This window comes from Chlamydotis macqueenii, chromosome 19 (assembly GCF_036417535.1).
Source record: "Chlamydotis macqueenii isolate bChlMac1 chromosome 19, bChlMac1.mat, whole genome shotgun sequence".
Lineage (NCBI taxonomy): Eukaryota > Metazoa > Chordata > Aves > Otidiformes > Otididae > Chlamydotis > Chlamydotis macqueenii.
In genome coordinates, this window is record NC_141574.1 from 9,303,263 (window position 1) to 9,325,908 (window position 22,646).

At 46.1% G+C, this 22,646-nt stretch overlaps 1 protein-coding gene across 1 annotated transcript in view; it reads right to left on the reverse strand.

The window, feature by feature from the left end:
- Window positions 1-22,646, reverse strand: part of MYBBP1A (MYB binding protein 1a) — a 63,001-nt gene that overhangs the window by 25,734 nt on the left and 14,621 nt on the right. The window contains exons 17-23 of the mRNA XM_086763215.1: window positions 22,022-22,162; window positions 21,130-21,294; window positions 19,922-20,079; window positions 18,940-19,074; window positions 17,557-17,668; window positions 15,095-15,226; window positions 13,699-13,767 (exon numbers count right to left, since the gene is read on the reverse strand). Coding sequence (XP_086619341.1) covers window positions 13,699-13,767; window positions 15,095-15,226; window positions 17,557-17,668; window positions 18,940-19,074; window positions 19,922-20,079; window positions 21,130-21,294; window positions 22,022-22,162 — 912 coding nt within the window. The remainder of the gene's footprint in view (window positions 1-13,698; window positions 13,768-15,094; window positions 15,227-17,556; window positions 17,669-18,939; window positions 19,075-19,921; window positions 20,080-21,129; window positions 21,295-22,021; window positions 22,163-22,646) is intronic.

Below are 22,646 nucleotides of genomic sequence, written 5' to 3' on the forward strand. Positions count from 1 at the left end.
GGCTCTTTCAAGACATTCCCTGAGCCAGCCTTGACAATGTCCAATACTGTTCGAGGTGGGCAGAACGTGAGCAGGATCCAATTCAGCCAGCACAGACATTGTCTTACCAGACATAAGTTTCCAAGTCTGCAAATTTGCCCTCTTGCCTCCAGGAACATCCAATGGCACAGTAACACAGCAGAAGTTAACACTGACCAGATACCCCACCCACCCACCGCTACCCCCTGCTCCCACACCTTCCCCGTGCCCACAAGCCAAGCTCTGGGCCAGAAAGGAGTTTCTTCCCAGCCCTTCCTCAGCCCGGCCTTGCCAAAAAAACACCAAACAGGAGATTTATGAGCCCAGGAACAAAATTCTCCTTGCTAAAAAGTGATCAAAACAAATGGTATTTTACAAGCTTGAATTAAGTTCCTGAGACAAATGGATGAGGAAAATTTTGCAAGGCTAGTTAATTACAACATGTAAAGCATTTAAGTGATACCTAAATCACATTTTACAACCTTGGATGAGAAAGGCAATCTTACTCCGTGCACTCCCACCAAACATCCCAGGCCACCAAGCTCTTGCAATTTGCAGTGGTTTAGAATACACATCTGCACTGCAGCCCCGTTTCCTGCAAAGCACATTGTACCTGTTCTTCCTCCCTAGTGAAAAAGCAGAACCTTTAAACAACTCACAACAGCTTGCACATTAGCACAGTGAAAATAACTGTCACACGTGAGACACATTTTGCTCATTTGATCATCATCATGTAAATGATTTGCTAGGTCTTCCTGAGTGCAAAAAATTGTCAATGAACTCTGTTGAGTTTGTGGGTTTTTTAACGTTAACTTTTATTTCTAAGCCTCTGAAACAGCCAACATCCTTCTCTCTTAGCTACTTGCTAAACAAGCTAAACAGCAGTTTGCAAACACAAGGATTTGTGTCCTCTTGGGCTGTTGGAACATACGACCCCAGCAATTCCTAGTGTGGGCCAACTTCCCAGTCAAGGAGAAATTGAAAATGGAAAAGCAATCACCTGCTCATCACCCGCCAGGCAGAGCGTTAAGTCCCTTTGGCAGCAGGCGAATTGGGTCTCTCACCTCCTGTAGCTAAAGGAAAAACAAATGCACAAGATGTGGTGCTATCTTCAGATCTTGGTCCTCGCTTTGGAAGTTCTGCTTTCGGATTTGAGGTTTTACTACCTTGCTTACTGGAAAAGAACAAAGCTCCCTGGAAGACAGCAAGGGAGACAAAACTGACGGTGAAGAAACCTCCATCTTTTTACCCCTCTCCTCTTTATTTTTATTATCCTTCACAAACACCTTCACCCGTGGCTCAGATGCCCTGCTCTAAGCAGCAGCAATGAGAATTTAAGAAGTCCACACAATCCCACTACTATTCCCAAGGCTCTGAACAGCAGCTGTCGCATCGATCAGATGGGCTGTTAACGTCATTCTGCTGCTACTGAGTCCTTGCCTACACTACAGAGAGTTTTATCACATTAGCCACGCTGGCACATCCTCCTTCTGCACAACACACAAACAGCTATTGCAAGACACGAGTACTTAAATCACCATCACTCAATCTGGCTGAAAACAGGGAATGAAACCACCTCTATCAGAGGACTGGAGCACCTCTCCTGTGAGCACAGGCTGAGAGAGCTGGGGCTGTTCAGCCTGGAGAAGAGGAGGCTCTGGGGAGACCTTAGAGCGGCCTCCCAGTGCCTAAAGGGGGCTGCAGGAAAGATGGGAAGAGAGCCTGCTGTGACAGGACAAGGGGTAATGGTTTCGAAATAGAGGGAGGTAGATTTAGATTAGGTATTAAGAAAAAAAATTTTATAATGAGGGTGGTGAAGTACTGGAACAGGTTGCCCAGAGAGGTGGTGGATGCCCCATCCCTGGAAACGTTCATGGCCAGGTTGTACGGGGCTCTGAGCAACCTGATCTGTTTTGGAGATGTCCCTGCTCCTTGCAGGGGGGTTGGACTGGATGGGCTTTAACGGTCCCTTCCCACCCAAACCGTTCTGTGATTCTATATAATGCAGCTGCATCTACACTAGTTATGTCACCCTCAGCCCTACAGCTGAAAACAGCCATTGCCTTCACCGACAAAGTCACACCAGTATGGATTTTTTAAATGCACTTGAGCCAGCAGAAGACCCAGGACTAGCGGGCAAGTCACTGGAGCAGCTTGTCTGCAGACCAGGCATCTATACAGTACTCGCCTACATACAGGTTTCCTCATGCCCTAAAACATCATTAATTAGCCTGTTTAATCAGGGACCACAGTCTCACTGCTGCTGAGGAGGGGATTTTTTTCCCCTGCAAACAGTGCTCTGGATGATGTTTTTTGCCAGAGCAAAAAAAGGCCCATCTTGCACCTCCCTAAGCAGAGGAGCCCGTTTGCGAGAGCCTGCTCACAAGGGTGGCAATGGAACATTTGTGCACAGTACAAGCGGGCACGCATACGGCTGCCTGCTTCAGCACAGTTCTGTTGGCAGCTGGGACAGGAGCGGAAAAAAATCATTAAAAAATAATAGGGGGGAAAAAAAAAAAAAAAATCAAAGCTCCCTCCTACGGTCACCACAATCTAACGAGAACCAGTGACAAATAAGATGTTGCTAGATTTTAAAGGCAGTAGAGATGAGTCAGTACACACAGGCAGAAGGCTTGACACCACAATTTTTCAGGCAACATCTTCACGTTTAATACTGGGCTCCAGCAGCAGGTTCTCCGCCTGAGATGAAGGGTCTGCCAGACGTCTGGGCAGTTAAAACAACGAATATATAAAATCACACACCGGACTCCTGGGCCAGGCCTGGCCCAAGGTGTTAGATCCTAGCTCTGAATGTTTTATTTGCGTCCTGAGCTGGGGAAGATATCATTTACCTTGTGCTTTTCTCTCAGCAGAGGCCAGCAGGCAGACCTCAGGACACAGCAATCCATACCGAACAATCCATACATCTGTCTGCTGCTTTGGTGAACGCAGAGGTTCGTTTCTCCCAGGGGTCACCACTTACCGTATCAGAAAGGCCAATCAGTCTTAATGTTTCCCTCCAAAAAATAAGTCAATATCTCATTATCTTAAATTCTTGAAAAATAAAAAAAGATGCCATGACAACACAAGACACATCAGTATCAGAACACAGATGAGCACCCATGAGCACTGATGTTTTCTTGCTCTCTCCCTAATGCTCAATTACAGGACTGAAACATTGGTGGGAATACTGGTACCATGGGGTACACTGAGATTAGAGGAGAAAAGAACGGCAACAGATTCTGTGCAATGCATCCAAGCCTCTGCATTCCTGCATTAAATAATAATAATAATAATAATAATAATAATAATGAAATATGTCCACTTCCCTCTCCACTCACAAATACACTTCTCTCCCAAGTTAAGAACAAAGTCACAATTTAAAAAAAAACTAAGACAATTTGGTTTATTAATATGGCCCTGTCTATCTTATAGCACTTCTGCTTTGCTTTTACAAGCTACTCACTCTAAACACCAGAGCAAGAAATGCCCTTTTGTTAAGCAATAAAAGTAAAGATTCTCACAGAACATCCCAGCAGCTGAGGCTCAAAGGAATGTTACCAAATATCAAGAAACCTCTTGCAAAATCATCTGGGGCAGTAGCCTTTCTCTCGACCCTGTTGGAAAAAAAACCCCAACCTATCCCCAAAGCCTTCATTTTGTCAATTTTTATTTTACACACATACATATCATATTCTCAAACATCACAAAGCTCCACTGACACCTCACACGTTGGGAAGAGCAAAACCAAAAACATCCCACAGTTCCCTCACCTGGCTGCTCCTCCCAACGCTTTCTAAGCCAGACGTCTCCTCTGCACAATGGAGCCAGTTTTCCTCAATTCAGGAGAGACATGCAATAGGATTTTCTTTAGGCTATTCAGAAGGCAGCTACCGCATAATGCAGCCTATTTAAAGAGGCTTCGCTAAAGCCAAATTTGATAATTTAGGAGATTTAAGAGCAGTATGTGTTCAAAAAAAACAAAACCAAATCACGTTGCCTAGGCACTGTGTGCCTTTTAGCTGCTGTCCCCGATTCACTAGACCAGTCTTGATGTTGCAAGGACAAAGGTTTTCATCTTCTGAAACATTTATCAGCAGATAATGAGAAATTAGAATTCCAATTCACTCAAACATCAACTACTGAAGTTTAGCTTTCAAGTAGAATAAAAAAGTACCCACACGTCAGTAAAATTGTTAGCTTGGAACACTGAAATAAACAGCATTGCTAAACAGGAAAAAAAAAAAAAAGTTGGAAATTGCACTGGGTTGAACTTTGTAGATTCATCGATTCGGACGCTCGCCAGCAGAATCCACGGAGAGAAGTGCCACAACGTGACAGACCGCACATCGCCCGTGGGAGCGGGACACAGCTTGAGACCCTGTTCTGCTAGGAGGCTGCTGAAAAATCCTGCAGAGGAATCCCAGTTCCTTTCTTGTGCTTTAACTTCTGCAGAGTGGCATTTTGATACGTGCCAAGGGAAAACAGAAACAGAGGCAGCCAAACCCCATTCCTGCCCCCAACACAAAACAACAAAGAGGGACCTACCACCTTCTACAGGAACCCTTAAGAACGTTTTTCCAGTGAATACAGCCCAGGCTGGCATTTCATTTTACGCTGCACAAGCCCCAGTCTTTCATCTTTTGCCAACAAAACACCCTTCCAACACACTTGCTAGTATTTCCAAACCAAGACCCAAAAGCCCACTGTAAATACAGCAGAAATCATGGCCCAAAACTTCCGCAAAACAGGATTCTATCCTGAGGTTTTTATAATATTTTGTAGCATGAATATAACTCAAGCCCATATGACTGAGATGGTCACCAACTTCATCACAACCACCGACATTTCTTCCCCTCCTGTTTTTGTTCTGCTGTTATTAAATACATGGCAATGACCTTTCCTCCAAGCAAACGTTTCCCCATTGCTCAACACAAATATCTCCTCATCAAACCTTCAACGGGGCTTTGTCAGGACGAACAAAACACACTTGGGTGGTTCACTCTCTTTTTAAAAACTACCAACTCCCCATGTGTCAGATGGCAAGTTTAATTTAGTAGGCTAGGAAATTGCTCGGTCTTGGAAGATCACTGCGACATGGTATATGGAGAATCACAGACCAGTTTGGCTTGGAAGGGACCATTCAAGCCCACCCAGTCCAACCCCCCTGCAAGGAGCAGGGACATCTCCAACCAGATCAGGTTGCTCAGAGCCCCGGCCAACCTGGCCTTGAACGCTTCCAGGGATGGGGCATCCACCACGTCTCTGGGCAACCTGGGCCAGTGTTCCACCACCCTCAGCACACACAAAAAATATCCTAATATCTAACTCAACAAGTCCATCCAATAAGCAGAGCTGTTAATGCTGCTGCTCAGACCCACCTGCTCCTGCCAGCAGCCGTGCCTACAGTAACAACTAAAGCCCACGTGACATTTTAATTTTCTTATTTCTTCCCAGAAGACGAGAACGTTTCCTCCATTACTGACAATGTGCTACATGATTACCAACACAATCAGGTGAACTGTAAGTAGTGAGCAGAACAAACACAGTGGATACCTCTTTATTCTGATTCTGGAGATAAGTAGGAGGTTTTTCATGTCCTGTTTGTGCTGCGCTGAGTATGGTGGAATAGAAAGACTGGGACTGCTAACAGGGCAGGTTCTCTGTGCCAATCAATTAATGCCTGATATCGTTATGGATTTGTATGTGGGCAATGCAGGCAGCTATCTGCTAGACACTTTTTGCAAAAGACACAGAGGCCATTAAAAGGCATCAAGAAAGACAACAAAACCCCCTGATATAACAGAAAAAATAAGCAAACAGCTAACAAAATGCACAATGAGACCTTGCACACTCGGTGACAGGGGTCCCTTGTTCAGCTGAAACGCACCACGAGCACACACAACTCTCAGTGCACATACAAGCAAAAACTCCTGCCATGGGATTTCAAGCACTCAGCTTAAATGCAGCAAGGAGGACCTGAAAAATTTAAACAGATCTTTTTAAATTTTCAACCATCTCACACAAGTGAGAGGAAAGGGAGAGAAAAATATGGCTTATAAAGCAGTTTATCAGAGAGCTAACCTTTCACTATGGCACCACACACCTTTCCAAAGAACATCAGGGACTATTTATAGATGCTGTCAACGTCCTCCAACTTGCCAAAGGAAGATCGCTTCTTTGAGCTCTGCCAATTCAAGACACGCTCTCAAAAATGAAAGGCTGGGATGTTATAATCCACATCCACAACCAGCCTAAAGGTCTAGGAATTAAAAATGTCCACACAAAAATGTAGAACACTCTGGCCCTGACCCAGCAAAGCACTTAAGCATTCCCCTTCAACTTCAGAGGGACAGTTTACATACCTAGAGCTAGTACATGTCACAGGGCTCTGCTGGCTCGTGATCAGATAGCTCAAAAATGTCCAAGAGCCCACCCATAGTTCAGCTTTACCTTGCAAAACACAGAATCTCCTTGACCACCTCCTTACAGAAAACAAAAACAGGAACAGGAGGAGGACAGTGACTGGACCCAAAGCATGTCAGTTTGACATATATTTCCCAGCTGCAAATTATTTCTCTTCATTGGAGAGATGGTGCAGAGCAACTGACCAGAGGAAGACAAAAAGGAGGAAGGCTGCAGACAACAGCCACTGCATTACACAAGAAGCTACCACTGCCTGTGGGTAACTCACCCTCTGAAGGTCTGCTCACCTCAGCTGGAGCCTGGGACAAGCCCTCTTTCCAGCGACACCTCTACAGAGGACGCAGGCGCAGGACGACCTTCCTCTGCCGAGGGGATGGAGGACGCTTTGGAGGAATGGCACCTTTCAGCCATGGCCTATCACTTAGCTAGCGCCAGCAGCCCAGCTCTCATTTCTGATGCAGAGGAGGCAGAGCTGAACTGGAGTGGGACTTATCTGGGGAGGTTTATTTTGCTTCAATATTAAGTAACAGTTTATGCAAAATATTCTGTAACGACTTCTTCCTATACCACCTGCTGGAAGCTATCTGCGAGAACGCAGGCACGGCACGGCGCAGCAACGCAGCAATCCATTCGTGTGTCACAGCGTGGGGAGGAACACTCTCACACACACACAGAGGGGTGCTGGCTTCTGAGGCTTTGCAGTGCTTGTACTGTCCTTGCTGTATTAAAGTGTAATTACTTTTTAACTTAGATATTTACATAGAACATAAACCGTTCAGAAGAATAACTGTGAACCAGCCCAGATCTCCCTGGCAGGACTTTGGGAGTCCCATATTTTACTCTTCTGGTAACAGCAGCTCTGGCACAGAATTGCTTCAGTTCTGTAAAATGATGTCTATATATGCCTGATCCCTTTGGGAAGACTGCCAAAGCACCAAGATTAATTAGCAACTTACCTAAAATACGCTCTCTATTAGATAGATCTTAAAGGGTTCCTTGTCACACACTGCTTTATAAAAACACATTTTGAAATATTAATGAATCTAGATGACACAAGATGACATTCTGAACTCTGTCTCAGTGCCCATTCTCATCTGCACACTAAGTAAAATTACTTTTATTACTTTCATGACAGCTCTGCACTTACATCAGCTTTGCAGAGTTCTAGCCAAATCACAGAAAATAAACTCATTTGATGGACAAATATAGCGTCATCATGCTCCCAGCTACTGCAACATCCTCAGCCAATAGAGCTTTACATGTAAACAAGAAGACAGAGATGTATCCAAACCGATGTGTGACCACAGTGCAGGAGTAACTGCAAAGGCTCTTAGTAGTTGTGTTGAGATGTACACTCCTAGCACCTTTCCCAAAGGACAAGAACAAGGGACAGGTATCAAATCATTTGCCTAAATCCTAAGAGAAAGTTACAGACTAGAACTGGTCTAAGTGTCTGCTAGTACAAGCAAGAGGAGGAGAAGACCTTACTCCTGGTAGCAGTGGATGTTTCATTTACTAGCCTTCCTTTCCAAACTGGTTCCAGTACCACTGGTCAACAAAGCTGTATTTCTCAGGGAAAAGCATGCTTGTCCAGGCTTCCAGTGAGGCTGTGCTTCAGACTGTTTCCAGTTCAGAGCTCGCACTTGGAATATGCATTTGCCTGCAGAAGCCTGAATCAGCAGTAAGCCTGGGTACCACAGTGCGACCAGTCACACATTTTCCTTCTTCACCTGACCCTCAGATCAACAGAGTTAAGTTGTCAGGGTACCAGTACCAGTTCACAGGCTCAGCCAGTCCTCTGGCAGCCCCAGCACGTGTGAGAATGGGTCGGGGGGCACTGCAGTAAGAACCTCACCACAGTTAACAACGCACAACAGAGGGGTTTGTGCTGTACTGGTATCAGAGGGACAGCCCAAGACCACACACAGCTACAGAACGAGATGTGACTGTAGCTATGCTCATACCAATGCTGCTAAAAATAAACCAGGAAGACATTCCTCACCTAAGGCTCAGGAGGGTTCTGGTATGTAGCTGAGTCACGCAACAATCATTAAATTAAACACATCTTGATCCCTGGGTTACACTCCATCAGCACAAGTCAAAAAACCAAGCCTTTTGTGCCTCCTGAAAAAGCAACGCTGCACCCACCGAAACAAGGTACAAGGAAATAATTTGAAGCTCAAGGACTCCTGGAAAACAATTGCAGTAGCAAGATCAAATTGCATTAAGAAAGGAGGAAGCAAGAACAAGCTCACACACTTTTTTTTTTCTAAACAGAATTTGAGAGAATGTGTTTAGTGCTTGTAGAAGACACCAGACTGACAGCAACATCCCTGTCAATAAAACAGCACAAGCCCCCCCCCACCTGTTAGCATCACACATTCTGCTTGGCTAATTGCGAGGCTTCGCACTGCCAACGTGATCATCTGTGCCAGGAGCTTAATGCAATTCATTAAGCACTAGGACAACTCAAAGGTATAACACGAGCTCCATTTCTGATGACTTTTGGTTTTCCCATACCAGTCTAATAACCGAAAACTACATCCCCAGCTGTCATTTGTACCCCAGCTACTTAGAGCACATGTACGTATGAGGTACACATGCAGGTAAGAGATGTCAGCTACACTTTACTCAGGTGTAAGCACCTTCTTGGTAAGAGAAAGCTATCAGACCTCCCTTTATGTACAAAAAGACGGTTATGTGTGCACCAGTCCCATTTTCCTATCACTGAAGACATTTTTGCTGGCCATTACAGCAAGTACAAGGTCATAGTGTGACTGATATGCAGGACCTCAGTCCTCAGAGCTGCACCCAACAAGCTGGATTAGCCTACCCAAAAAATGTCATTCTTTACAACCTTCTTTCTTTTTTACTTTAGCTTACAGCACTTCTCACACTAAAGGTCCTCTTGAAAAGCTTCATAATAGCTGCTTACAATGCAGTGACTTCACACAATTTCTATCCACTTCTTTCTACAGTGGACAACAGTGCAAGAACACAGCACAGGTACGAGGCAGGCCATATTCTGAGGAGACAGCGCAGCTTTAAGTTATATATTGGTTTAACTTATACATGTGGGAAAGCAAGGATCAACAAGAGTTTAGGAAAAAGATCCTGACTGCTACTGCAGTAAAGAAACAACACAACAAAACAAAACACCACAGCAAAACTGATCAGATTTCTCAGGTAATAAGTGAAAGACATCTAACACTTGTATGTTCATTTTTTAAAACCCTGAAGCATTTCAACTTGCACACAAGCACCTTTGGGACAGCAGTCTTTCTTCTCTAGCTGCACACTTCAAGAAATGCAGAGCTGGAAAAATAGGCCAACCAACAGGTAAGACCGAGCATTCAGAGCACCAGCTGCCAGAGTCACAGTGAGTCTGAACCAGCAGAATACGATTGACAGTGTCCTGCAGTCAGTGTGGCCTCACAAAAGGTGGGAAGTCCAGCTCAGATGCATGAACTGCCTGAAATAAGGTAATTTTGCAGATCCATTGTCACACAAGTCTTGTCATATCTTTCTGATGTACAGGTTTAAACAGGTGCTAAGCAAATTCAGCGTGGGAAGACAACCACCCTTCCCTGGTCAAGCATCCTTTCCCCTTCCTTCCCCCACTCACAAACGACACCAATCTCTCCAGCTCTTTCCTTTTCCAGGGAAATTGCTGGGTTACCGTCTCCTGCAGGCATCTGTGCTCCAGGAGCGACATCAGAGGAACAGAACTCGGTCACAGGTACAAGCTTCAGTTTCAAGTTCAGTCCCAATAAGACCACTGCAAATTCACCTTTCCAGTTTAAAACTTGTTATACAGGTTGAGCCTTACTGCTAGGAAAGCCTACCAACCCAACCACTTCGAGCCAGGTTTAAAACTGCCTTAAGAGCTCTCACCCCCCAAAGTGCTGTGTGTTTTATCTCACAAATCACTTCAGTATGGAGGTGAACAACCTTACTGCTACTTTACACTGACAGAGGAAAAGGTCTGACTTGATGTCAGTCACACAGTCTAAAGTTTTTGTTCTAAAGCTTCCTTTTTCTGGTAAGCTTTGCATCAAGATACACCTTCTGATACACCCGCCTTTGGATATCTCCAGAAGACTCTTCTCGACAGCAATCACACAGGTCAAAGAAATGCACCTCCCAGAACGGCACATAACACCCATCCGACAGCTACAAACACCTCTGTCGTTACAGACACAACACTGCTGAGGGTTCGAGGTCCTCCGGGTTTTAGAGGTGAGCAACTGAGGGAGGAGAGGAGGCACAGAAAGGCTGCAGCAGTGCAAGACCCAGCTGCCCAAGTCATCAGCTACAAACGATCCAGACAGCCAAACTCTGCTTTCCAATATTCTCATACTCACTTCACAGAAGCCGTAATTTCCTGTTAACGAACACTGCCGTTTGACGAAGCAAATCACAGCATTCACCCAGCCACACTCCTGCCCCTGCACTGGACCAACCCTGTGCCCTGAACCAGACCAGTGAATTGATCAAAGTGAATTTTAACATAGCAAAAGGGGAAAAAAAAAAATACATGTGCAAGGGGAAGGTAAGTTTTCAGCCAAATCATCTTCACGTCCATTTTGCGATGTAACTGCACAAACACCTGGGCACCAGACAGACAGCGAGGTCCCCAGGGTCAGGACAAATGGCCGGGGTTGGAGAGGCCAGACTGCTCCTTTCTGAGCCAGCGCCAGCTGAGCAGCATTCAAACAGCTCCGGCCTTTCCTAGAGAATCCTCTCATTACAACCGCCCAGAAATGGGGCTCCACAGCCCTGCAGCAGCCCACAACAGGAGGCACAGGAACATAGTTTGGGTTTGCTGTTTGGGTTTGGTGTTTCCTGACAAGAGCCCAGGCAAGTCCAGGCCTGGCTGTACGCTGTGTGGCTTAACGAGCACATGGGGAAACGTGCTGCAATCACTCAGCCAGGCTAGTCCAGGGCCATCACTGAGTGACCAAGCTTGACTTTACACTTTACAGCAAGAGTAGAGATCCCTGAAGTAAGAGCTGGACATGTACACCGGTGGCTACAAGATCTTGCCTTAGAGGCCTCAAAAAACTCAGGTACCAGTCTGGCTGAGAGGAGAGGCTGAAAAGATGCCCATGCTGCTCTCACAAACTCCCAGGTATTCAGGGTGAGGAGGAAGGAACACCCTCCCCTCACATCCTCCTCACAAACCACTTTTCCTTTTGTTCAAAACTACCTAAAACTCACCCTGAAGGTGTATCCGCTTCTCCTACCCGCTTGGGAAGGGCCTCCCCCAGGCCACCCAGGAGAATGGCCAGCAGCCCTGCTGGGCCAGAGCCCCAGGGTTCATTACCAGGCCAGCATGAGCCACCTGGCCACGGAGAGCTGTGAGCCTCCACCTTCCCGTGCAGAGCACAGCTCTCCCCACCCAGCACGGCCCTGAGGACTCCCTGCCAAAGGGATCTGCAGAGCCAAGAAGTCAAAATCACAGTGGGATTAGCTGTTCATACAGATGCAGCAGGCACAGCCAGAACAATCAGCATTAGTAACAGGAGCATTAGAAGGGGAATTAAGCCTCATGTCTCTGGGAGCAAGCTAGTTTAATGATTAGAGGCCAATATTCAGAAGTTGAAAATGGGAGACTACCCCACTTGCCTCTCAACTATTGGGGCTGGCCAAATTCAGGGGATCAGGAGACCTTTGGTATCCTCAGGACCCTGAGTTCACACAGCCCTTTTGGTAGCTGAACCCCTCCACCACACTCCCCCAGAAGCTGCAGAGACTCCAGAGAAGTTATGCCCCGCCACGACATCACTTTGCCACATCTAGCTTGCCCCTTACTCTACCTCCCAGGATACCACCAAAGAACATTTGCATTGAGAATCAGTGGGAAAATTTAATTGAAAGCCTGGCAAATTGGACATTTGATGAAGGGAAGACAGAATTCCTGAAAAGGAAGCAGTTTGCAAAATCGTAAAGCTGCAACTCCAAACTCCACAGGCTTTGCACAGCTTACTCTCCACGCTGCCTTTGTTTAAACAGCAGTATATCCATGTTGTCTATCCAGTCTCTCACACACAGCGCGCTGCATGTCCTCCCCTGCTCCTCCTACCCACAGATAAACAGGCTCTGGAAACAAAGCTTGAGCAGATAACTGTGGAAGCCCTGGAAGGAGGACAATGCCTCCCTGTGGGGGAGCAAAGATACCCACAGAAATGAAGCTGTCTGCTTGGGATGCTGTCCTTGGCCTCTTGAGGACAGAATCAAGTATGTGCCCTATAATTAATTTGTTTGGTTTTTGTATAACACATCCTTATTTTTATCCACTGAAATTGCTAATAGCTTAATTCACTCTTTTTTTTTTTTTTTATTCTGGTTTAAATCAGAGCTATTCCTGCTGGGTAAAAGAGCCTGAAATGCAATTTACACTGCCAGTGTAAAGCAGCCTAACTGTAAACACATACCTAGCCTTCACATTCCCTCCAATGCTCAGGAACAATAAACCAGCTATTGATGAAACGGAAAGGTCAATCTAGGATGCACTCCTGCAGGGGACAGACGCATGTTACAGCTAGGGGCTGGGGAAGTCTGAGACAGAGTGCCATTGGCCTAAAGGGGTTTTGGTTATTAAGCACGCGGAGGGCACCCCTGCTGCAGCGCACACTGCAGTAAAAACCCACACAGGCCTCATTCCCTGCTCATGCAACAGCGAGCTGGGCAGTCACCCTGCAATGTTTTATTGATAAGGCTCCACTAATTTGGTGTTAGTCAGGCACACGCAATCAACCATCAAAAATCAGATCTATAGTACAGGTGGTTTTAGACACAGAAGTGCACAGCCTAGAAAGCACAGGACAGCTGGCGAGGCGCAGAACAGGCTCAAGAAGCTCACCCTGAGTTAGCATTAGGAGGCAAGGATTACAAAACACTGCGTTAACACAGAGGAACATCTTACCAATAAGAGTAATCAAGGAATAAGTGAGTGAAGGGAACCCCTACAACAATCAGGCCTCACCCCTGAAAGCTACAGGCAGTTTTTAAAGGAGATGCTACCAAAGAATCCCCATGTCTGTGAATGCATAAGCTACTTCCACAAGTTCAGTCACACACCTGAAGCCGTAAGGCAGTATTTGCCAAAGCTCTCCCTCTAGGAAGCCCACTTCTCAAAACCAGGCAGCCCTAAAGGCAGCAATAAGCATATTCAGCATCATCTGAGCTGCTGTGATTGACCTCTACAATTTACTATTTAATACAGCTCTGTTTGTTTGCTTTTCTTCTTACCTGCTGATGTTGCCTGGCTCCCGCTGTGATAGACTTGACAAGAGTATCTACTAATGGTTTACACATGATCTGTAACAAAGAAAGACCCAATCTCTTATTAGTGGCTTGCTGACAGACAGGTTTGTTTTTCAAGCAAAACAGCCTATATTTTACCCAGCTTCTTGAGTAAGAAAATGCCACAAGAAAGGAAAGTGCCCAGAGATCAGCATCAGCTTATTTGAAAATTAACAGCTTTGCTCACACCAGCCCTGAGTTGATGGCAACAAAAATCAGCAGCAAAACTCTTAACTTGGAAAAATTAGGCAAAGATGTCACCTCCTGTGTTCTGCCTGGTTCTTGATTTAAATCTGCATCTGCCTGATACTTTATGTGGGCAGTTCGCTTCGTGCGGAGGAACAGTCCCAGAAGCAAAGGAGAACATGCTGAGTTAGACCGGAGAATATCAGAGCTTGGGAAAAGATCTGAACCCACGTGCTGAAGGGGCCAGAAACAACTGTGTCGGGAAGAAAGCCTCCCTGGAGACAGGTTATCTTAAAGCTGTCCCCTGCAACAAGTCCTGATCAAAACAACCTTTCTACAGGATGAGTTGGCATTGTGGGCTGGTGTCCCAAGAAACCTGGTATGCAAAAGAATTCTCTCCTGGATGGATTCCCTCAGAGTCTGAAAGTATCTTCCCCCAGTTACACAAGCCTATGTCTCCTCCCACCCTCCCATCAGACATCAGTTCTAAAAGGCTGAAGCCCTTGAGAAAGGACTTCTGGCAACTGTCTGTACCTCACTCTGACCTACAAAATCCCTGAAGATCTGTATGACATTCAGATCCAAGGCCTGTTTCTTCAAAACTGGCTGTCCTCATAGTGGGGACCAGCTCCAGGCAAGGGTCAAGTTTGCAGGAAATATCTCAAACATTTCAGACACTGATGCTGTCTGAACATCCAGCTTGCAGATTATATTCTCATCAGGCTCTATGCTCTGCAGCCTTCTTTGAAGAAAACTGAGAAACCGAGCATGCAGTCAGAGCAAAGGTAACAGGAGCTACATTAGCTGTTTAAACAAGCTGGCCCCTTCATGCAAACCTTGCTCATCCACGTTGTCTTGAACACTGGTAAAAAAGCAGAGTTTCTTAGGCTATGCTTCAAAGAGCAGCCTTCTGTTCATCTGCATTCTCCATGCAGTATCCCAACGCAAACCACAAATGAGATCCTGGCCTTCTGCAGCATTGCTATAAACACACGCAGTATTAAGAGTCTGAGCAGGTGACAATCCTAGGAAACCTTACAGCAGCTTTAAAAGCCCACAATAAAGTGCAGAAGTTTCTCTCTGTGCTTTCCCCAGAATGACAATTGTAATTTGGAGCCACCAGAAGACAACATACCACACAGTCAGCAACACTTACCGGGAAGCGTCTGAAGAGATCAAGGAACATGGAGCTGGTAAGGGCACTGTTCCGTTTGGTCAAGAACTGTGTCAGTGCTTGCCGATATATTCCAGTCACCCTCTCCATATCCAAACAACCTGTGCTCAAAAGCTGTAGGGAAAAAGCAGAACAAAAAAATTCCTAATGAAATGCAAGGACGAATCACTAGCAACAAAGTAATTAATTTCAACAACTGCACCCAGATTTTTCCAACAGCTACATATTCTTGGGTAGTTTATACAATACAGGCCTATGAGATACAACATAGAACCATGGAGAAACAACAAAGTGGGCTCCAAACATGCTCTCCCAAGCACCGACAGCAGTATGAGTGTGTTAGTGAAGGGCAGCACAGCTTTCTAGAAGACGACATACACTGCATGCACTGTGGTGTAGCGTGGGGGCTGTACTTCCAGGTTTGTGGTGGGCATGTCCAACACACATTAGGGTCACCAACCACCCAAAGACCATCCTGCAGCAGCTGTGCTGTGCACGGGGTGTTCTCAGATGTAGAGCTATCCGAATCTGTAGATACTAGTGTATGTAGATACCTAGATCTACATTCACTTAGCAGCTATGTCCAGGATTTTTAGGTACCCAGCAGACAAGCCCTAGCTCTGGTCAAGGATCCAGCAATCCCAGAACTGTGTAAATGCTGTAATATCTCCCTCTGGTGGGGAACGGGGAACCCAGACACGCAGCAACCCACTGAGACCAGCACAGGCCATATGGATCTAAACTAACAACACAGGGGTGAACGAAGAGCAAAGTGCAGACCATCACAACCATTTGTGACTCTTCTCACACTGCCAGGGAAGTACAGCATCCTGGGAAGAAAGAAAAATTAAGGCCCAAGAGGTCAAGGCTGTGACTTTCACTATAGTGGATGGGCCTTTTGCAAACCTCTGCCCAAGCAGTTTTTCCATGCTCCCATAGCAAGTTAAAGCCACGTTAACATCGTGTCTTCTTCTCAGGTCAAACTCCCAGTGCTACTGCAGCTGAACACAGGCTAGAGTGGAATAAGGGATGGATCTTGAAATACACGGCCCCGGCTTCCTAGTGAAGTGTCCATATTTAACACTTATTTGACGTACTGCTGGCTAAAAAATGGATTCCTCCTCCCATGAAGATGTTTACCTAAAAAAATTTATTCTCTAGTAACAGGCTCTTCCATAAATTCTGCCACCAGGTCATAGGATCTGCTCTAGTCCCACTTTGCTGCTTACTGAAAAGCTCCAGATTACTCTCACAAAGCACTGGTAACACATCACACCTTTGTCTCTGGTTCCCCACTGTAAAACCTTCCTGGCCTCAACACCGTGTCAGCACCACACAAACTGAACTGTGTCACTTCCCTCAAATGGGCAACTCACTCAGCTGCTGGCTGTGTCCTTGGCTGGGCAAGACCAGAGCTCTGCTCCCACAGGAATAACAGCCTTCCCTGTGAAGCTGCACAAGGATGCTGTGAAGCATGTCTCATTCCAGCCTTAACGGCAGCTATGTTGTTTATATTCCCAACAGATCTCCCACTTTGTTTTTCTTTCCAGAAGGGCCCAGCACAGAACAAGAGCTGCTTAGATTAACACTCTCAGTCTCTCATTAAGCCTTAGAAATATTGGCTATCTTTTCAGCCCCTAATAATATCTCAGTGTTTGTAATTTGCAGGTCCTCCGTTGTCATGAGGTAGCCCTGTTTACTCTCCTCCCCTACAAAAAAACCCAGGATTAAGGCACTAATTCCTGCACACAATTTGAGAGGTTCAGAGGAAAGTACTAAGCTAGCTGGTGAAACACTACTTGCTAGGTTTCCAGTGGAGGTGACCTAACTGGGCTGCTCAATGTAAAGGGTCACCAAATTCAGAGACCTGTGAAATTCAGCAGAGACTGAAGGTGAAAGGGAACCAGACAGTAAGTCTCCACACGCAATAGATACCCACAGCACAACCAGACAAAGAGCTTCCCGGCAAACAACTACCACTGAAATCAGGGCTGCTCCACGCTCTCTTCACCCTAAGATAACTCAGCCCAAACTTCAGAGAAACAGGAATTCACTCTCATTCACCACTGCCCTGTGCCTCCCTGCTCCTCAGCACCCTCCCAGAAAAGAATGCTAACAGTGACTGCTAAGAGGTTAATGTTAAAAATAGCAAATCAGCTAGGAGAGCAGCACAAACACAGATCAGGCTGCTTAGGCAATTAACCTGAATCCACCGTACATCAGCAGCCCCTGCTGGCTATGGGCAAGCAGGCACGGCGAAGGCAGGAGGCTGAGGGCCAGAAGGGCATGGGGAATGTGTCAGCTTTACAGAAAAGAAATCACGTAGACGGGTACCTGCAGGCAGCAGAAACTGAGATTGAACAAGCAAGGCTCACTCAAAGAAATGGGGTGACACAACTTCTCTGGCAAAAAAACTCTTCCTGGAGAGCAGCCCACTGTCTTACCTGATGAGCCTGCAGGACGGTGTTGCTCTCTTCCTCTGGCAGAGAGGTAGCTGTTGTTGATGACTTATCAGACACGTTTCCTCTCAACACTCTGAGCAGGTATAATGAGGCACTAAAAAAGAAGAGGAAAAGGGGAGACCACAGTAGTTACCACAGCATCATGGTCCCACTACAAAGACACCTGAGGGCAGAGGCCAAGCGACGCAGGAAGCCTATTGTGTACCAAGGTGGGGTTTAAAGAGTCCAAGAGGGCCCCTTCTCTCAGTCTAGCCTACTCATGCCAGATGTAAAACTAAAGAAATCTTAGGAGGCTGTATAAATTCATTCTCTGTCATTGCAGTCAGACATCCCCACTATCAGCGTGGTTTCCTCAAACTCATGCTGCTTCCTATCTTTTTTGACTAACGCTGCTTGAGGATTTCTGCATTCGCCCAGGATCTCAGAGCCTGCAGAGCTCAGCCAGCGCTGCAGTGCAGCCCTCTCAGCCCAGGCTGCTGCGTGGCTGGAGGACTCAGGCAGATCAACTGAGAGAGCATGCAGACAGTCTGCTGCTCTTTAGAAATGTTCTATTAACTGGGCACAGCTCCATTCAGGACTGCCACTGCCAGGAAGCTGTCAGGGAACCACGCAGCACACACAGCCAGCCCTGTGTTGCCAAGAAGTACCAGGTTCCTGCACAGCCACGAGCCCGCTGTGCTGCGGAGCCAACACTGCCCAACGGGACTGGGTTGACCATGCATGATGGTACCCACTACATGCACAGGTGTGTTGAGAAATCCCAGACAGAGTACAAAAGTCCATCTGAAACTGCCTGCAAGTAACAAGACAGCTTACTGGTAAATAGCACTCCCATTTACACCAGGAAACGGCAAGGTTGCTCACGTTTCCTAACAGATACACATACGGCTTATCCTACTTCACCTGCATTCAGTGGCAAACGAGTGAATATCAGTACCAAGTCAGGACTCATAACCACTGTTCTCCTCACTGTGCTAAGCGTGGAGACAGGAAACCAGAGTATCTGCAGAACGATCATTTCAGATGGACGATAAGTTACACTCATCCTTACACTGAATCACACACAATTCATTACTCCCTGATGAAGCCTCAAGGAAGAGATTTCCATCACCATCAGCAAAGCTCTACCGGATGATTCCTGTATCACAGAGCCCATAGAAGATATTGGCCAAAAAACTGACATCTGATTGAAAACGCTTCAGATTGCCAGGATGACTGACTAGTCCTCATGTAACACAGATGCTGGCACCCAGCCTTCCTCGAGTCTCTCATTTCTCTGAGCTGTTCTAACACGCAACATTATGTCTGCTTACAGACCAGCTGTGGTCACTATACCAAGTAGAGATGCTCCTTTTTAACACTCACCTGAAATAATAGAGAGCCACTGAAGAGTCAGTGTGCTTGCAGGCTTTTTTCACAAGCCTCTCCACAAAAGCATGCAAGTCATCCTGCAGGGCATCCACTCTCTTGCAGTACTGCTTAGTTCGGCACAATGAGTTCCTGAAAGAGCATTAAAAACAAACTCAAAGCCCTCAGCTCAAGAAAGAGCTCTGGGGAACAGATGGCTATGAACACGTATCACTGGGCTCAGGGCAACATAAACAAAAATGCTGCTAGCTGTGGGCAGCTGTGTGGGCAGTCATTGCTGTGGCAAGAAGGGCGAGGAGACTCACTGCTCTTCGCCTTTAAGCTCTTACTTCGGCACCAGAGTCGACTCTCCTCCAGAGCTCCCACAAAGGAGACTGCCTGCCTCAAACTCTGTTACTGCAGAACTGCTTCTCAATGAGGGGTAGAGAAAAACACTGAAAATGCTTTAGAGCAGCACTGAGGATGTCAGGGAGGATGTACAGAGGACACATCATGTCACACACCATGCATTATGTCTGTGTCTAGCCTGTACCATGCCTCACTTCTGGCTGTGAACAGAAAGAATTTGCACTCTGCCTGTCTTGATAATAACTTTTTGGGAGTTTTGGCAGCCATAGCGGCAGCTCTGTAAGCCCAGGGAGCTGTTATGCATGGTCTGACTCAGAGGGCAGAGGCCTGTGGAAATATTCAGTGACACGGCACCATGCCTGCAATACCAATGTTTGTTCTTAAGGTTTCCACCTGCAAACAGGTTTGACGCTTCAAGTCCCTTAGACTAGAAAACCCAGATCCTAATTTCTTTCCTGCAGCTATGACTACGCATTGTGTGCACGTGTGGTGCAGGTAACCTAATTCTACATAATCTGTAAGCATAACAATCGTCTTCAGTCTTGGAAAGACCAACTTCTAGGATTCAACCAACACCACTGGTGTCTATAAAAAGCGGTCACCTATTATCTGGAAAACTAAGGACACTTACTTGAAGATATTGGCTGTTTTCTGGAGGAAGTCAACCTCCTGCTTGTCAGAGTCTGAGCTCATGCATTGTTCAATCACCCGAAGCAGGGGCTCAATGATGTCAAACACCAAGGGGTTCTCCGATTGCTTAGTCAGGAACGCTTCGATCAGATCCAGCACCTGCAAACGCAGAGTTACTGGGATGAGAACTAATGCAGGCAGGGAAACATGATGGACCTACCCAGAGCAGCTCTTTCAGATCTGAGCAGGCTACACAGCAGCTGGATGGGGCTGAAGAAAACTGTTTTCAGCCAAGATCTGTGCACCTCCTGCTGTTAGTTGTACCACCAGGGCACAAGAAAGAGAAAATTAAAAATTCTAAACTGAAGATTAAAGGCTGTCTGTTGACTTCAGCCGGCTTTGTGCAGTGACACCATTTAGAAACAGCAGGTATAAGAATCACTGCCACCCGGCCAGACCTGCAGGCACTATAACTTGGCACAGATCTCTGTTAGCACCATTGACTGATGGCTCTCACCCCTGCAAGCCCCACTTGACTTCAAGACAGTGCATTAGCATAAAATCAGCCTCTTATAGCACAGCATCAGAATGAAAATGCAGTAAAGACAATGACTTGCTACACCACTCAGTCTTTATCTAATGCGACACCAGACATTGCCATACATGAGCTGTCCCTGGGTGCCCGAATATGCTGGACAGTCCACGCTGACACCAGGTGGCCTGAAGTCAGTACTACAGCCACAAATAACCAGGGGGTGTTAACCATAATCCTCCTGATTTTATTTGCATAACAAGGCAAAAAAAAAAAAAAAAAAAGCTCACATGACAAAATTACCAGAGGGATTTTATGCATGTCACACGAAGGCACATCAAGCCTGTCCAGTTTGCAAAGACCGACAGGCCCCTACCTTTAGGTAGGTGTGGGGAAGGATCTAATAAACTGAAGCATTTCAGATCAGCAAATTGAACCCATGGTTCACTTTTTGATAGCACAGTTCTGTTTTTTCTTTCAAAGTAGGTACGTGAAGCCCCGATCACTGACCACGATCTTGCTATACAAAGCCAGAACAATCCAGTCTCAACCTCCAGTAACTTATGACATACATGAATGTCCAAGCTGATTGGTGTTAAGTAGCTCATGGCACACAGTAGGCTACAACTAACATGCTAGTAAGCCAGAGTTCTTCACACCAAACACTTATCTCCCACCTTAATCTTGAAATCCCTCCGTAGGATCTTCTCTTTCCGCATCTTGTCTTTCTCATCCTTCTTCGCCTGGATCCGTTTCTGCTGCTCCGCAAAAAGGGCCGAGATGTTCTTGTCAAGAGCCATCATAGCCTCGTCATCCAGCTCTTCATCACTCTCATCTCCTCCCTTTTGTTTTCAGAATGCAAAACAACATGTCATTTCATGTACTTCAAAGACAGCAGGAAGAGAACCACAGCCAAGAGCAGACTCACAATCACAGCAGGGATGTAGCTTCCTCTAGACCCAGAATAACAACATGGGAAGGGAAAACAGATGCTAAGATCAATGAGAGATGTAGCTGATGTTTCCCATCAGGTAATCGTAGCTGCACAGTACTAACAGGTAGAGCTAGAGGACTGGGAGAGGGAAGAGGCTGAGGTTTTGACACTGACTCCCTCTGTGCTGTTGCTCCTTCAATAAAGAGGTTAATGTTACTACATCTGTAGCCTTTATAGGAATCATTAAGCCACACTCCAGCACTGCTACAAGAAGTCTTCAGAGTAGCCTATAGGGATCAGACTCCTCCACACAGGCCAGCCAACACAGGCACCACGTAACAGTACCTCAGTGCTTTGGTTCACATCAATCTCATTTATTACAGACAGGATTACAAGCCATATCAGGCTACACTGGACAAGCCAAAGCACTAAAGACATACTAACAATAAATAAAAGAACAAGTGACTTATTCCTACAGCTTGCTTTGAAGATTCTGACCTCTTGCCTCAAATGCCATCCAAAGATGACTGCTAGGGTTATCACTGCATGAGCTCAGACAGGATGTGGGCATTAGATCATCTTTCACCACCCCAAGCCCCCTGGTATCTGCATCAAGGCAGGCAGTGAAAACATACCAACGCATTCCCTGCTTGGAGAACATTCATCAGCTGACTGCGAAAATCATCATCAACTTCTTCATTCTTTTCCTCATCTTCACTGTTGTTCTCTTCCTCAGTGTCGCCTTCGTCTGAGGAGTCCTCACTTCCTTCCTCATCCTGAGGAAGAAAAGTTAATCTCCTGACCCCACCATTCTTCAACTCCTATTCAATTCTCAGGTGTATCACTGTTCAGAAATAAAAACTCAAGCCTTCCCCTCACCCCACTGCCTTGCTTCCAAGCCCTCAGATAATGACATACCAGGACTTCACAAGAGCTAAAAGCAGAAAATAATACAGACTTCTCTGTCACATTAAATTAGTATCAAGAAGAAGGTTCCAAGGAACATCCGCAGTGGCAGCCCCCATCTGACTCTACTTTCTGCTAATGCTGATAATGCTTTGTGACTCCAATCTCTGCAGTTCTTAAAACCCAAGATCTTGAATTCAGATGGCTGTGCATCACAGCAACAATTCAGTCTGTGGCTGCAAAAAAAAAAAAAGAGCAGCCTGTGCTAATTTCAGGATGCAGTCATTTGTTCTCAGGAAGTCATCTATTCAAACAGTCATACTTATAACAGCATTTTCCTTCAAGGCCAGGAGA